Raw genomic sequence first — 13,186 nt, 5'->3', positions numbered from 1 at the left:
CTGCCTTCACAGTTGAAGGCAGTAATACTTCTGAATACTAAAACCACAGGAGGGGAGAGTGGTTTTGTTCTCAAATCCTGAATGGAGGTTTCCCATAGGCATCTGGTTGAGAACAGGATGCTGGACTTGATGGGTCACTGGCAGGATCCAGCGGTCTTCTTATGTTCCTCACCTGATAGCTGAAGAACCACACACAAGTTGTGGCTTGACTACTGCAAATAGTTGCACGTCCGTAGTCCATACCACTAGTTTCCTGTCTTTCTTATTCTTGTGTTTGCTTTTTTAAAAAAGACAGTCAGACATTTAAGTTGCTTTTAATGTTATGGTTCTCTGTGTTATTGTGTGTATAAATTTGTTCTTAGAATTATTTAGTGCAAGCCGCATTATGTTATGGGGTGGCATGTTGTCAATGCTGTAAAATAAATGTGCAGGAAGAGAACATGCGATCAGATGCAAAGGAAGTTGTTTGTTTCCTTTTAAAAAAAAATTAATTTAAAATAAATACATTTGAGAAAACAGACATACATACAAGTAAGCAAGCATACAACCAAACAAACAAATGTTTCCTTTATCCATATGAGTGGTGTGGATTTTGAAGTAAAGTCTTCAAGCTTTTTAAGAGCCGAGATCCACCTTAAACCATTTTGGGATCTTTCTGCATCAGGTCCATCGAAAGCTGTCCCTCCATGTGCTTTCTGGACTAGAACTCCCATTATCCTTGGCCATTGGGACATAGCAAGCACCTTACACCGAGTCTAACCATCTAGCTTGGTATTGGCTACACTGACTGGCAGAGACTGTCCAGGGTTTCAGGCAGAGGGATGTTCCAAGGTCTGCTAGGAGATGCTGGGGAAATTGAACCTGGGACATTCTGTAAGCAGGGCAGCTTCTTTGTTCTAGAGATGTAGCCCTTCCCCTGCCTTGGGCTGATGGCAGATGGAGTCCGCCAACATCTGGAAGGCTGTAGGTCCCCCACCTGCACTCTAAAGAGAGGAGGAGAATAATGGCATGGATGATAATGAAAAATCTTTTTGCTCCCTTGTTGCAGTTTGGGGTTTAAATGCAAGTCTGAAAGACTGATGCATGTGAAAGGTTTTGCATCTTGCACTCTCCAAGGCTGGATAGCTTCTTCCTCCAGGAACAACATTTATGTAAAAATAAAAAAAATTCCTTCCAGTAGCACCTTAAAGACCAACTAAGTTAGTTCTTGGTATGAGCTTTCGTGTGCATGCACACTTCTTCAGATACATTTTGACTATGGCAGACCAACACGGCTACCTATCTACTACTGGAAACATTTATGTAATAATTGATCTCTGGTCATGCAGTTTGTGTGCACCTGCCTGCAATGTTGCTGTTTTGTTTTGACCTGCCCACACCCAGGAAGGTAAAACCGGGGGTGTTGCTGGGAGGAAGCGATAATTCATAATATAGCAATTAGATAGGGTTTCTTGCGTGTGTTTGCATATTTGGGCTGCATTTCTATACATTATTATTATTAATTAATTAAAATTCTGTACCGCTCTTCATCTGAGGATCAAGGGTGGTTTACAATATAAAAACACAAAAATACATAACATAGTAACAACCAAGAACAACGCCTCCCTACTTATGTGGAGTTAGGCCAATTCAATTCAGTGTACCTACTTTTGAGTAGACATATACAGGATTGTGCTTTTAGCATCAGTATTTGAGAAGCATTTAACTCACAGGTCACTCAAAAAAAGTTGACGTTCTTCCCAGATTGAAGAATTTTTACTATTGCCAGGAATCTGATCTTGTTAAAATCAGAACAGGTAGTTCTCAGTCTTTCTTCTCCATAGCCCACTTGGAAATTGCTGAGGGTCTTGGCAGACCACTTAATTCACAGTGTTAAATGCTGTATGATTTTTTTATATAAAAAATGGATATTTATTGTTGCTTTTATTTCTTATGTGTTGTGTATTGCAGTCTGAATTGTAATACAATGAAGTGCAATACAAGAAATGAAAGCAGCAATAAAAATACAATGCAAAATTTATACGATGGATTGTGTGATGGATGTTGCAATCTCCTGCCACAAATCCATACACTTGACATGGACCACCTGAATGAAGCTCATCAACTACTGGTGGTCCTTGGAACTACATGGATCAGATTTTATTGATAGTGACAGTAATTGCAGTGTGAAACCGATTGCATTTTTGTAGTTCTTTGGGTGCATGTATGCATGCAGTAGAGGCTGGTTTATGTGTCCTAGGTTGTAAGTTCTTAGGGAGTGGATATCTTTCTATGTTGCCCATGCCACTCTGTTAGGCCCCATGTACAGAATGGCTACTGCTGCTGCTATTATCATTTAATTTTTCATTAACAAACAGCAACTTTTGTAGCTTCAGAAACAGGCTTGTGATTGATGCTGATTACATGTTGAGGAAGATTAGCCTGGTGGCCACAGAAAATTTCCTTTGAAGCCAACCAAGTTTGTTGCATGCTTAAATTTACCCACAATCTAAAATAAAAAATGTAGAAAATCCATTTCTTTAGTGGTACCCTAAATTTTTATTTTACTCTTTTTTTGGGGGGAGGGATTTCCAAGCATCCTTTTGATAAAAAGCATTCCCAAAGCAAGGAACGGCAATGAAAAACAAGATGTGGTGGGCTGGATATAGATTAAGGATGCTGCAAGTGCGGAAGGGCAATAGTAGCTTAGTGGTAGAGCATATGCTTTGCATTCAGAAGGTCCCAGGTTCAATCCCCAGCATCTGCAGCTGGTTCTGGCCATAGCTGTCAACCGTCCCTTATTTGGCAGGAAAGTCCCTTATCCCAGCACCGTGTCCCGCTGCTGTCCCTTATTGATGATGTCCCTTAAATTTCCCGGGTTTCAAAGGAAGTAGCTCCTCTCCCTCCCTGCCTCGGCCAGAGAGGAGGAAGGCTCCAACTGTGTTGCTTGGCTGCGTTGCTCACCCAATAAGGAGTCTAAGAACGACCAGGGGGGTGGAGCTTGCATGCCTTGTGCCAATCAAATCGGCCGCATTGCCTGGGGACTCGCCTTTGCTCAATGCTTCCCAGCGGAGAGGTGACGGTGGTTTTCCTTGCTGCATCCTCTTTGCCGGGTTGCTGCACTGTGAGAACCACCACTTGAGGCTTTGTTCGGCTGCTGGCTGGGCTTCCTGCCTTTGGCTTGGAGGGGCTCAGAAGTTGAACATACCTGTGCTCGCAAAATCCCTTATTTTGGCTGCTGATCCCTTATTTTCAAATGTAAGTTGACAGCTATGGTTCTGGCAGAAAAAACACAACTTGTCGGAAATCCTGGAGATCTACTGCCAGTTGGTGCACACCAGTCTAGACCTAAGCTAGTCTAGACCTAAGACCCACCTCAAACTCCCAACCGGGAACTTGTAGCCCACTTCCACATCTTCACTTTTGATTTACTACATGATGGCATTTCACCACATATCACATGCTGGCATACTATTCCGCCTCCTTCAATACAAGTGAACCAATGTTTCCTGTATTGTTGGTCAGACTTTTGAGCCCTTTTAGTAGCTGTGTCCTCTTTTGAACCTTGGTGGGTTTTTTGCTGCTTCTCTCCAACGATGCTTGTGGTTGCTGTTGAGGAAGAGGGGAAGTCAACATCACCACGGGTGCTTGTGTTTTGTTAGCAAAGAAGCCTTTACGTTGCAAGGCGTACAATGGGTGTTGGACCTGCCTCCCAAGGCAAATGGCTACGCCTTGCAACGTAAAGGCTTCTACAATGTGTCCTCTTTTGAACCTTGGTGCTGCTGCGAGCCCTGTGGCAGCTTTGCCCATGCCACGTCTGCTGCTGCCACAGCACTCTTGTCCTCACCACTGTGCCCTCACCATTACGCCAGGGTAGCAACATAGCTGCAGCCACAGGTGAGGGTGTAGCCTCAGGGGTGGGGCTGGTAGCAGTGTGGGCATGACTGCATGGGAGCAGCCCCCAGATCTGCTCTGGGGTGGTGGGGAGTTTTGCCTGCAGTGGCAAAACAACTTGGACTGCCTCATCTATCCCTTTCCACAACTTTCACAGCCTCTGTTCTTTCTGTGTCACCAGCAACTGCCTTTTTTCTCCTACCTTCCTTTGCTTTTTATCCTTCATCACTTGTCTTGCCTTTGTTTTTACTGCTCTCGCCTTTCACCTTCCCTCTTTACACCCTCTCAGTCTTTTACCTGCTTCCACTTTCTTACCTTTCCCCACAATCCTTTCTGCCACCAGCTATGTTGCCTCTTTCTCTCTTCTCATGCCTTTTCCCACCTTCTCCTTACCGTCTCAAACATTTCTACCCTTTCTTTCTTCTCACCTGCTTTCTTTAACCTGCCAGTGTTGCCTTTCTGCCTCCCTCTCACATTCCCCTTTGGTCGGCTCACTTTCTTCCACCTTGTATCGCCTTCACTGCCACTTCAGTTCACCTCCCTGTGCTTTTGCCCCCTCATTGTCTGAAATCAAAATCAACAGGCTTTCTGGGAAAGATTAAACCCCCTCAGAACCTAACACAGGCAGCAGCTGTTCTTCATTTCCCCTTGGTTGCAAGTTTGAAGGAACTCCTCAGATTCTCCCACACTGCAGTAATATATAGTCATAGTTCCAACATGAAGAAAAAAAGTTTTGTCTGATTAGTTTGCAAACTTTTGCCATGTTACAATCTTTTTAAAAAAACAGCTAAACAATGGATCTAACAGCTCCCCAACCAGCAGATCTTCAGAACAGGGTTAAAAAGTTTTCTGCCAACAATTTTGGGCAGCAGTGTATATACCTTATTTCTTGATGCCCACTAGGACATACACATGCCTCGTCTGTAAACAAAGTGTGCTCCTTGCTTCTGAATGATTATCCTCTCCTTGTACAGAATTAATCTTGGCTGATAATTCAGCTAAGGGAATTGATTGATTGGGTGAAAAACTTAAATAGGACCAGTTTATGCAGAAGAATAGCAATGAACCAGTGTTATCCAGCAGCCAAATTGGAAACAAGCAAACAGATAAAACCAGAGGAAACTTGTAAAAAAAATGGTCAGTTTAAATAGGCCAAAATATTGAACCAAATGAAATGTAGTGTGTAAGTAATTGTCATCGTCCCGTCCCCTACCCATAGGGCCTTCGTATCTCAAGTGGCTATCAATCTGATATTTGGCCAGTTCAGCTTATCTGTGTGAATGCAGCAACTTCTAAGTAAAATGTTTGAGGCTGCATTCTATAGCTACTCAGGAGAAGGCCTATTTGAATCTTTACTTGTAGGAGTAGCAGAAACTGCCTTATAGCAAGCCAGGCCATCATTCCATCCGGCTTGATTAGGTCGCCCAGTATGTTGCTCTCCAGATGTTGTTGAACTCCAGCTCTCATCATCCCTGACTGCTGAGCATCCTAGCTGGGGCTGATCGGCATTGGAGTCCAACAGCATTTGGAGGGCACCAGGTTGGGGACAGCTGGTGTAGCCTGATGGGTTGCAGTTCTTCAGGGGTCTAGAACAGGGGTCCCTCCCTACTCAGCCCTGGAGATGCTTGGAACTGAACCCAGAGCCTTTTCATAATAATAATTTTTTATTTATACCCCGCCCTTCCCGGTTCAGAAAACTGGGCTCAGGGTGGCTAACAACAAATTTAAAACACTTAATTGATGCAACAAAAAAACAGCATAAAATACAGTATAAAACATAAATAACAATAAATTCTGAATTCAAAAATCAGTTTAGGGGGAAGATCCATTCAATAAACATTAGATGATCACCAGGGCTAGCTGGCTAAATTACTCCTCTTTGAGCCAGCGAGGAGACCAGGGGAGAATTAGCTACTGGATCCCAGAGCGGGTAATCTTCTTTAAAAGGGGAGGGGGAGGGAAGGAAGGAAGGGGAATAAAAGATCAGGCTAAGTTCAAATTGAAAGCCAGGAGGAATAGCTCTGTCTTACAGGCCCTACAGAAGGAAGTTAAATCATGGGACAGAGCATTCCACCAGGTCAGAGCCATCACTGAGAAGTCCCTGGCCCTGGTAGAGGATAATCTGACTTCCTTAGGGCCCAAGACCTCTAAACTATGATTATTTATGGACCTTAAGGTCCTCTGCGAGGCATACCAGGAGAGGCGGTCTTCCATTCTCCAAACAGACACAGACCCTGTGTGTGTGCCTGTGACCCCATGCACTCTTGCCACTGCTTGGCAGAGAGAGAGGCAGGCACTGCACTTTTGTGACAGTATTATATTTGAGGACAGCTGCGAAGCCTTACCTGCGTGTGCCTACCCAGAAGGGCCTCTGGCTGCTGTGGGGCTTTCTCTTTAGTAAATGTGCATCTACACAGCATCATGGAATGCATGACAGAATAGCTTGAAAATGTGGATCAACCTGTGAAGTTTCAGTAATGAGCAACTGCGCTGAGACACCGAAACTTCTGAACAAAGGAGGGTGTGTCCCTTGTATATTTTCCCCATAGGCCCCCTATATTTCTGCACTATTAAATATCCATTTGCAAGAACACACCAGCTGTTTTTGAGAGAAAATAGAAAATAGTGATGTGTGTGTGTTTGAGGAAGCACCTGACCCAGGAAAAGGTGGGTGGACAGACTCTGACAAATGGTCTAACTTTCATGATGTTGGATTGTGATGTGTCATTTGGGGTTGGGTAATAGTTAATAGAACCGGGACAATGTTTTGCAACAACTGCTTTGCCTTCCATCTATGACAACATTGTGAACTCCAAATCCTCATTATTATTATTTCTTTATTAAAAAGCATTGATACCCCCACTTTTCTGCAGTGTGGTCCAGGTGGCTAACAACATTGGGCTTTAAGCCATGGGTAGGCAAACTAAGGCCTGGGGGCCGGATCCGGCCCAATCGCCTTCTCAATCCAGCCACAGACGGTCCAGGAATCAGCTCAATTTACATGAGTAGAATGTGTCCTTTTATTTAAAATGCATCTCTGGGTTATTTGTGGGGCATAGGAATTCGTTCATATTTCCCCCAAAAAATATAGTCCGGCCCAGGTCTGAGGGACAATGGACCGGCCCTCTGCTGAAAAAGTTTGCTGACCCCTGCTTTAAGCAATAACTCCACAATATTCAGAGCAGTTTTGATAATGGCAGTAGCACAGTCAAAAGCAGGGATTTCCAAACTTTTCATGTCGTCGACACACTTTTTAGGCATACATCATTTTGCGACACAGTAATTCAGTTTTGGTTTGCTAATAAATTCAGTTTTGCTTGTAAGCTAGAGGTTAAACTAACCCCTTTGCAGCCCTGGGAGGAGCGCAGGGAATGTTGGTGCGACACACCTACACACTGCACCTGATATACTAACATGTCGCGACACATAGTTTGGAAAGCTCTGGTCAAAAGACACCCATACAGAAGAAGGGGGACACACAAAGAACCATTAGAAACCATTTGATTGGTTCTGAATGTTTCCAGAAGAAAAATCCCCAAAATTGGGATCAGATTATGGTTTGCTAATAAACGAGTGCTAATAAATCAGAGTAACTGATTTTGTAGTTTACGTTTTAATCTTAATATTGGAAAATACATTTTGTAAAATTGGAAGATGCATTGTCTGGTGGTGTTGGCAGTGAATGGTGTATAGTGTATGCACATTTAAGTGGTCAGTTTTTCCAGCAATAATAGGAAAGGGCTCCTTTTCCGAGCACTGCTTTCATGTTTAGAAGGAAATTTAGCTGTCTTGATCACTCAGTGTGGAAAACTACTGGAGTTTTGCATGGCTTATCTTTTGGAAGTTACTATTTAACTTGGTATATTTATGGAGCAATCATAGTGGCATATAAGCCAGACGGGGGAATCTGGCACTGCTATGCCATATTCTCCTTAATACACCATATTTGATGCTTGTGCAGCCTTGTTGGAGAAGGGGGAAAACACACAATCAGAAAACCCCAAAGGTTGTAAAAATCACACATATGTGTACAGCATCCAGATGTAAAAATACATGCCTACAGCATCCCTGGAGTTGACACCTGATTTTGCCAGTGCCCATCAATCAACAGTGCTGGTTGGGGCTGATGGGAGTTGTAGTTTAAAACATCTGGAGGGCATCAGGTGAGTGAAAGCTTCTGTACAGAATGTCCCAGATAAGGAGCTGAGATTTGTGCAGGAAAATCTATTATAAGCCATTACTTATTTCCACACTCTGTAAAACTAACTAACTAACTAACTAACTAACTAACTAACTAACTAACTCCAAACACCATGAATGTAAGAGCACTATTAGGAAATCTATGAATACAGCTTGTCATAAAAGAATGAGTGGGCAGATTGTAGTCTCAACAGTTTTAACAATCTCTACATCAGGGGTGGCCAACCTGATACTCTCCTGTCCTGTGTCAGAGGCTGCAAATGCTACTAACTATCAGGGTGGGGTTTTGGAAGAGGAACCAATGATCTGCCATCTTGTTTTCCCCTCACTGTGGTTGTTATGGCACCCCAGATTCCCTGGGTTCTGTGCCATGTGGGGAAGGGAGTTCCTGGCTGTACCAGATGTTCCCTTCTGTTCACCCGCTCTTCTCTTTAGATCACCGTCAGGTGATTTTATTTTTCTACAAGGCCACCTTCCACCTTTCGGCCTAAAACTCCCTTTGTGTCATCTCTAGAACGGCTCAAAGATAGCGTAGGACTTGGCGTTTTTGACGTGGAGACCATAAAGTTTTTAATGAAACGACATTAAAAGTTGACTTAAAAAGGGAAAAAAAATCTAGTTCATAAAGGGGGAAAAAGAGAACATTTTGGTCTAAGAACAGTTACAGGCACATAATAAATGTCCCAAAGGAGCAAAAGGACAAAGAAAGGAAAGCTAAAAAGTGACCTGCTTTCCCTCTCAAGTCACAAACGTTTCCATTGTTTCTTGAGATACAATCTTGCTCTGAAACCTGAAGCTGACTGACCTGTAATCTGAAGTTACTCACTAGATATAACCTCTTTCCCAACAACAGCCATGGTCTATGTGCCTCCTGTCTCAATGTTTCTGGCACCCTCCAGTTTGTTCGTGTGTGTGTGTGTGAGAGAGTGTGTGAGAGAGAGAGAGAGAGAGAAAGAAAGAAAGAAAGAAAGAGAAAGAAAGAAAGAGAGAGAGAAAGAAGGAAAGAAGGAAAGAAGGAAAGAAGGAAAGAAGGAAAGAAGGAAAGAAGGAAAGAAAGAAAGAAAGAAAGAAAGAAAGAAAGAAAGAATCAGTGTGGGGAAGTCTCAACTCATGAAATTTGCTGGGTTAATTTAGGGTAGTCACAGTCTCTCAAGCCCAACCTATTTCACAGGGTTGTTGTGAAGATAAAAATGGGGCGGAAGAGAACCATGTATGCCGCCTTGAGCCCCTTGGAGGAAAAGATGGGGTATAAATGTAATAATAAACAATAAATCTTTGCCCTGTTGTGGATATTCACTGCTGTTCTTTCACTGCCAGGTGTCATGTCTTTGTGGTTCTGCTCCTTGTCTCTTGTGTGGCTGTTGCCCCTCAACAAAGAACTCCACCATCACACGCCTGAGCTTCACCTTCTTCCTGTTCCTGGGAACGTTGGTGTCTATTATCATGATCATCCCCGGAGTAGAAGCAGAACTCTACAAGGTAAGCAACCATGTTTCAATGGGGTGGCTAACTTGCAGCCCCTCCGGATGTTCCTAATTACATCTCTCATCATACAAAATTTTATTTGTATGCTGCCTTTCCACAGTTAAACCCACCCTCAAGGCTTTGGTAGCTGGAGTAAGTCAGGGTCCTGTCTTCCCAGGCCAGGTGGGAAAGTCCAGCAAAGCAGGGAGCAGGTATTACAGGACTCGCAGCCAAGATGGTCTGTTAAGGCCAGGATCTTTGCACTCATTCTTTTATAAGAAGCTATTATTATTATTATTATTATTATTATTATTATTATTATTATTATTATTTGTATACTGCTCTTCATCCAAAGGTCACAGGGCAGTTTACAACAACAAAATATAGAATGAGAACACAAAATACACAGCAGCAGCAGCAACAACAACAACAACAGCACATCAGACTCAGCCAGGGCTCTAGACATTTTTTGTTGCCTGAGGCCAAGGACATGGAATCAAACTGAGCTGGCAATGGGAGACAGCAGGGTAGCTTAGGGGGTGCAGAGGGAATGGGGGGGGGAACTGCTGCCTCACTCCCAAGCATCTGCTGCTCTCACTCTGCCTAGTAGTAGTAGGGCCAGCCTTGGCACCAGTTCAAAAAATGGTTAGCATGATGGGAATTGTAGTCTGGCAACTTCTAGAGGGCCACAGGTTCTCTGTGCCTGATTTAGAAGTACTGTTCCAAGACTGACATTGAGTGGTTTAGTTTCCTTCTGATGAAAGGGTGTTCTGGAAATGTAGAGTGTTTTGGAAAAATAATTTTATTTCCAAATATGCAAGCAGAGCATAAGTGGAGGCAAACAGGCACTCCTGCTTCAAGGCAGCAGTTCTGGTAGGCATGTACCAAGATTAAACCTATTATTTATGTGTACCTTTTACCAGATTCCTGGGTTCTGTGATGAAGGCAATACAGTTTTCGGTGTCCACGGTAAAGTCGCCTGCAAGTCCTTCCTGGGTCACAAATCGGTATACCGCATGTGCTTTGCCACAGCTGCCTTCTTCTTCCTGTTTGCCTTGATAATGATCTGCGTGAGGAGCAGCAAAGACCCGAGAGCCTCAATACAGAATGGGTGAGGAACATATTTGCATCTATGGTGGGAATGTCCCAAAGCCAAAGCCAAAGCCTTCTGGGATACAGTCTTTTGAGAAATCTGATCTATCATAAAGTGTTGTATTTTACCCTTACCACAACCAGCACTCCTTAATCTTCTTATGGAAGGTGATATTCTATAGTTTATAGTAGGGAGCTAGTTGAACACTATTGGCTGTTTCATGACTCATGATTGCAAGGTTTTGGAGGGATATGGTACAGAATTGTTGTTGTTTAGTCGTTTAGTCGTGTCCGACTCTTTGTGACCCCATGGACCAGAGCACGCCAGGCACTCCTGTCTCCCATTGCCTCCCGCAGTTTGGTCAGACTCATGTTTGTCGCTTCGAGAACACTGTCCAATAGCTCAGTTGGTTGGAGTGTGGTGCGGATAATGCCAAGGTTGCAGGTTTGATCCCCGTGTGGGACAGCTGCATATTCCTGCACTGCAGGGGGTTGGACTAGATGATCCTCAGGGTCCCTTCCAACTCTGATTCTATGAAATGAAACCATCTCACCCTCTGTTGTCCCCTTCTTCTTGTGCCCTCAATCTTTCCCAACAGAAAGATGGAGGTACAGAATTACTGGTACAGAAAGGAATGGGATATTGTAGTGTTGGAAAAGTTAATGTTGAAATTAACAATACTGTACTGTACTCCGACGTAATAATATTATTCTAAATGGAGCAGTGAACTGTATGTTGCCAGTCCCCTTTGAGAACTCTAGTCAAAAAGCTGGATAAAAGGTAAAGGGACCCCTGACCATTAAGTCCAGTCACAGATGACTCTGGGGTTGTGGCACTCATCTCGCTTACTGGCCTAGGGAGCCTGCGTACAGCTTCCGGGTCATGTGGCCAGCATGACTAAACCGCTTCTGGCAAACCAGAGCAGCACACGGAAACACAGTTTACCTTCCTGCTGAAGAGGTACGTATTTATCTACTTGCACTTTGACGTGCTTTCGAACTGCTAGGTTGGCAGGAGCTCACCCCTCATTGCGGGGATTCAAACCACCAACCTTCTGATCGGCAAGCCCTAGGCTCTGTGGTTTAGACCACAGCACCACCCACGTCCCTTAAAAAAAGCTGGATACCGATCTATTAAACAAATAAAGGCAGGCCTTTTGTCTTCTGAAGTTGACCTTCATTTGTTCAAAACCAGCAGGTCAGTTTCACTTGTGTATTGTTAGTACCATTATTATTTTTTTTGGAGGGTCATGACAGATGAGAATAGTTTGACCCAGCTCCTCTCCATGGGCACTGGGCCATTTTTTTTTAAAAATGCCTTTCTTCTATGAAACTCACCAGGCATATTTTATTCATCTGTACTCAGAACTAAGTCCCATTGAGTAGTTCTATGTAGGATGGTACAGCTGCATCACATGCCCCCCAAGCTCTTAAAAACTTTTAGTTAAGCCTTCACTCCAGCCTGATGGCCTCCAGCTGTTGTTGAACTCCTACTCCCATCTTCCCTGACCATTGGCCAATCTGGCTGAGTCAGATGGGAGTTGAAATCCAGCGTCATTTGCCAGGAACAAGCTTGGGAAAAGCTGTTCTAGTTCCTCCTTCTAGCTTTGCATACATCATAGAGCAGCAGTGCTTCAGACGCAGAGCCTGTAGGCCAAGACTTACGTAACTCTGCATTAGCCAATGTTAAATGCCTTCATACCTTTCCTGAAATAGGACCAAGGAAGATATAAATAAACCCTGCTTTAAAATCCTCACTCAAAATAAAGCACCCTACCTTTTTACAAGGGTTTCTCTGCCTGCGCCCCACAAAGTTCCAACTTTTCTGGATAATTTTTGAGTTCTAATGTTCTTAGGGCTTCTAAAGCAAGATTGCCGAGGCTGCAACAGCTGATGTTTAAATATTTCCCAACTGCAACTTATTGCGAGTGGTGTGACTCCTGTCTTCTGATTGGAAATAGCAACTCTGTTTTCCGATGGGGAAGCGCAGGAAGAGCCAGCATGGTGTAGTGGTTAAGAGCAGTAGACTCATAATCTGGTGAACCAGGTTCGCGTCTCCGCTCCTCCACATGCAGCTGCTGGGTGACCTTGGGCCAGTCACATTTCTCTGAAGTCTCTCGGCCCCACTCACCTCACAGAGTGTTTGTTGTGGGGGAGGAAGGGAAAGGAGAATGTTAGCTGCTTTGAGACTCCTTCGGGTAGCTATAAAGCAGGATATCAAATCCAAACTCTTCTCTTCTTGTTGTCCTGAGTCACACCATTGGGTCATCTGGTTCAGTATTGTCCACACTGACTGGCAGCAGCTCTCCAGGGTTTCGGACAGGGCTTCCCTCCCAGCATTACCTGGCAAAGCCGGGGAATGAACCTGGGGCCTTCTGCATGCAAAACAGATGTTCTGCCCCTGAGCTATAGTTCTTCTGTTTCTTTTTGAGCCTCATAGTCACCTGCAGCCTCTTAGCTTACTTATTTATTCCTGCAATGTATTCTTTGCTTTTTGTGGCCAAAGCCTCACAAAGCGATGTACAGAGAGAAATGGAGAACAGCAGACCCTCAGGTG

The 13,186-nt window shown here is 43.9% G+C and overlaps 2 protein-coding genes across 2 annotated transcripts in view; both read left to right on the top strand.

Annotated features, from left to right (window-relative positions):
* The window catches only part of ZCCHC17 (zinc finger CCHC-type containing 17), a 351,579-nt gene that overhangs the window by 58,959 nt on the left and 279,434 nt on the right, over positions 1-13,186 (top strand). The gene's annotated exons all lie outside the window — the stretch shown is intronic.
* Positions 1-13,186, top strand: part of SERINC2 (serine incorporator 2) — a 32,773-nt gene that overhangs the window by 1,138 nt on the left and 18,449 nt on the right. The window contains exons 2-3 of the mRNA XM_082231778.1: positions 9,391-9,552; positions 10,461-10,648. Of these exons, the coding sequence (XP_082087904.1) occupies positions 9,391-9,552; positions 10,461-10,648 (350 nt within the window). The remainder of the gene's footprint in view (positions 1-9,390; positions 9,553-10,460; positions 10,649-13,186) is intronic.

The sequence above is a fragment of the Podarcis vaucheri genome, assembly GCF_965113315.1.
Source record: "Podarcis vaucheri genome assembly, chromosome: 7".
NCBI classification, from domain to species: Eukaryota; Metazoa; Chordata; class Lepidosauria; order Squamata; family Lacertidae; genus Podarcis; species Podarcis vaucheri.
The sequence above is the reverse complement of the archived record's forward strand: the minus strand, read 5'-3'. Positions and strand labels throughout refer to the sequence as shown.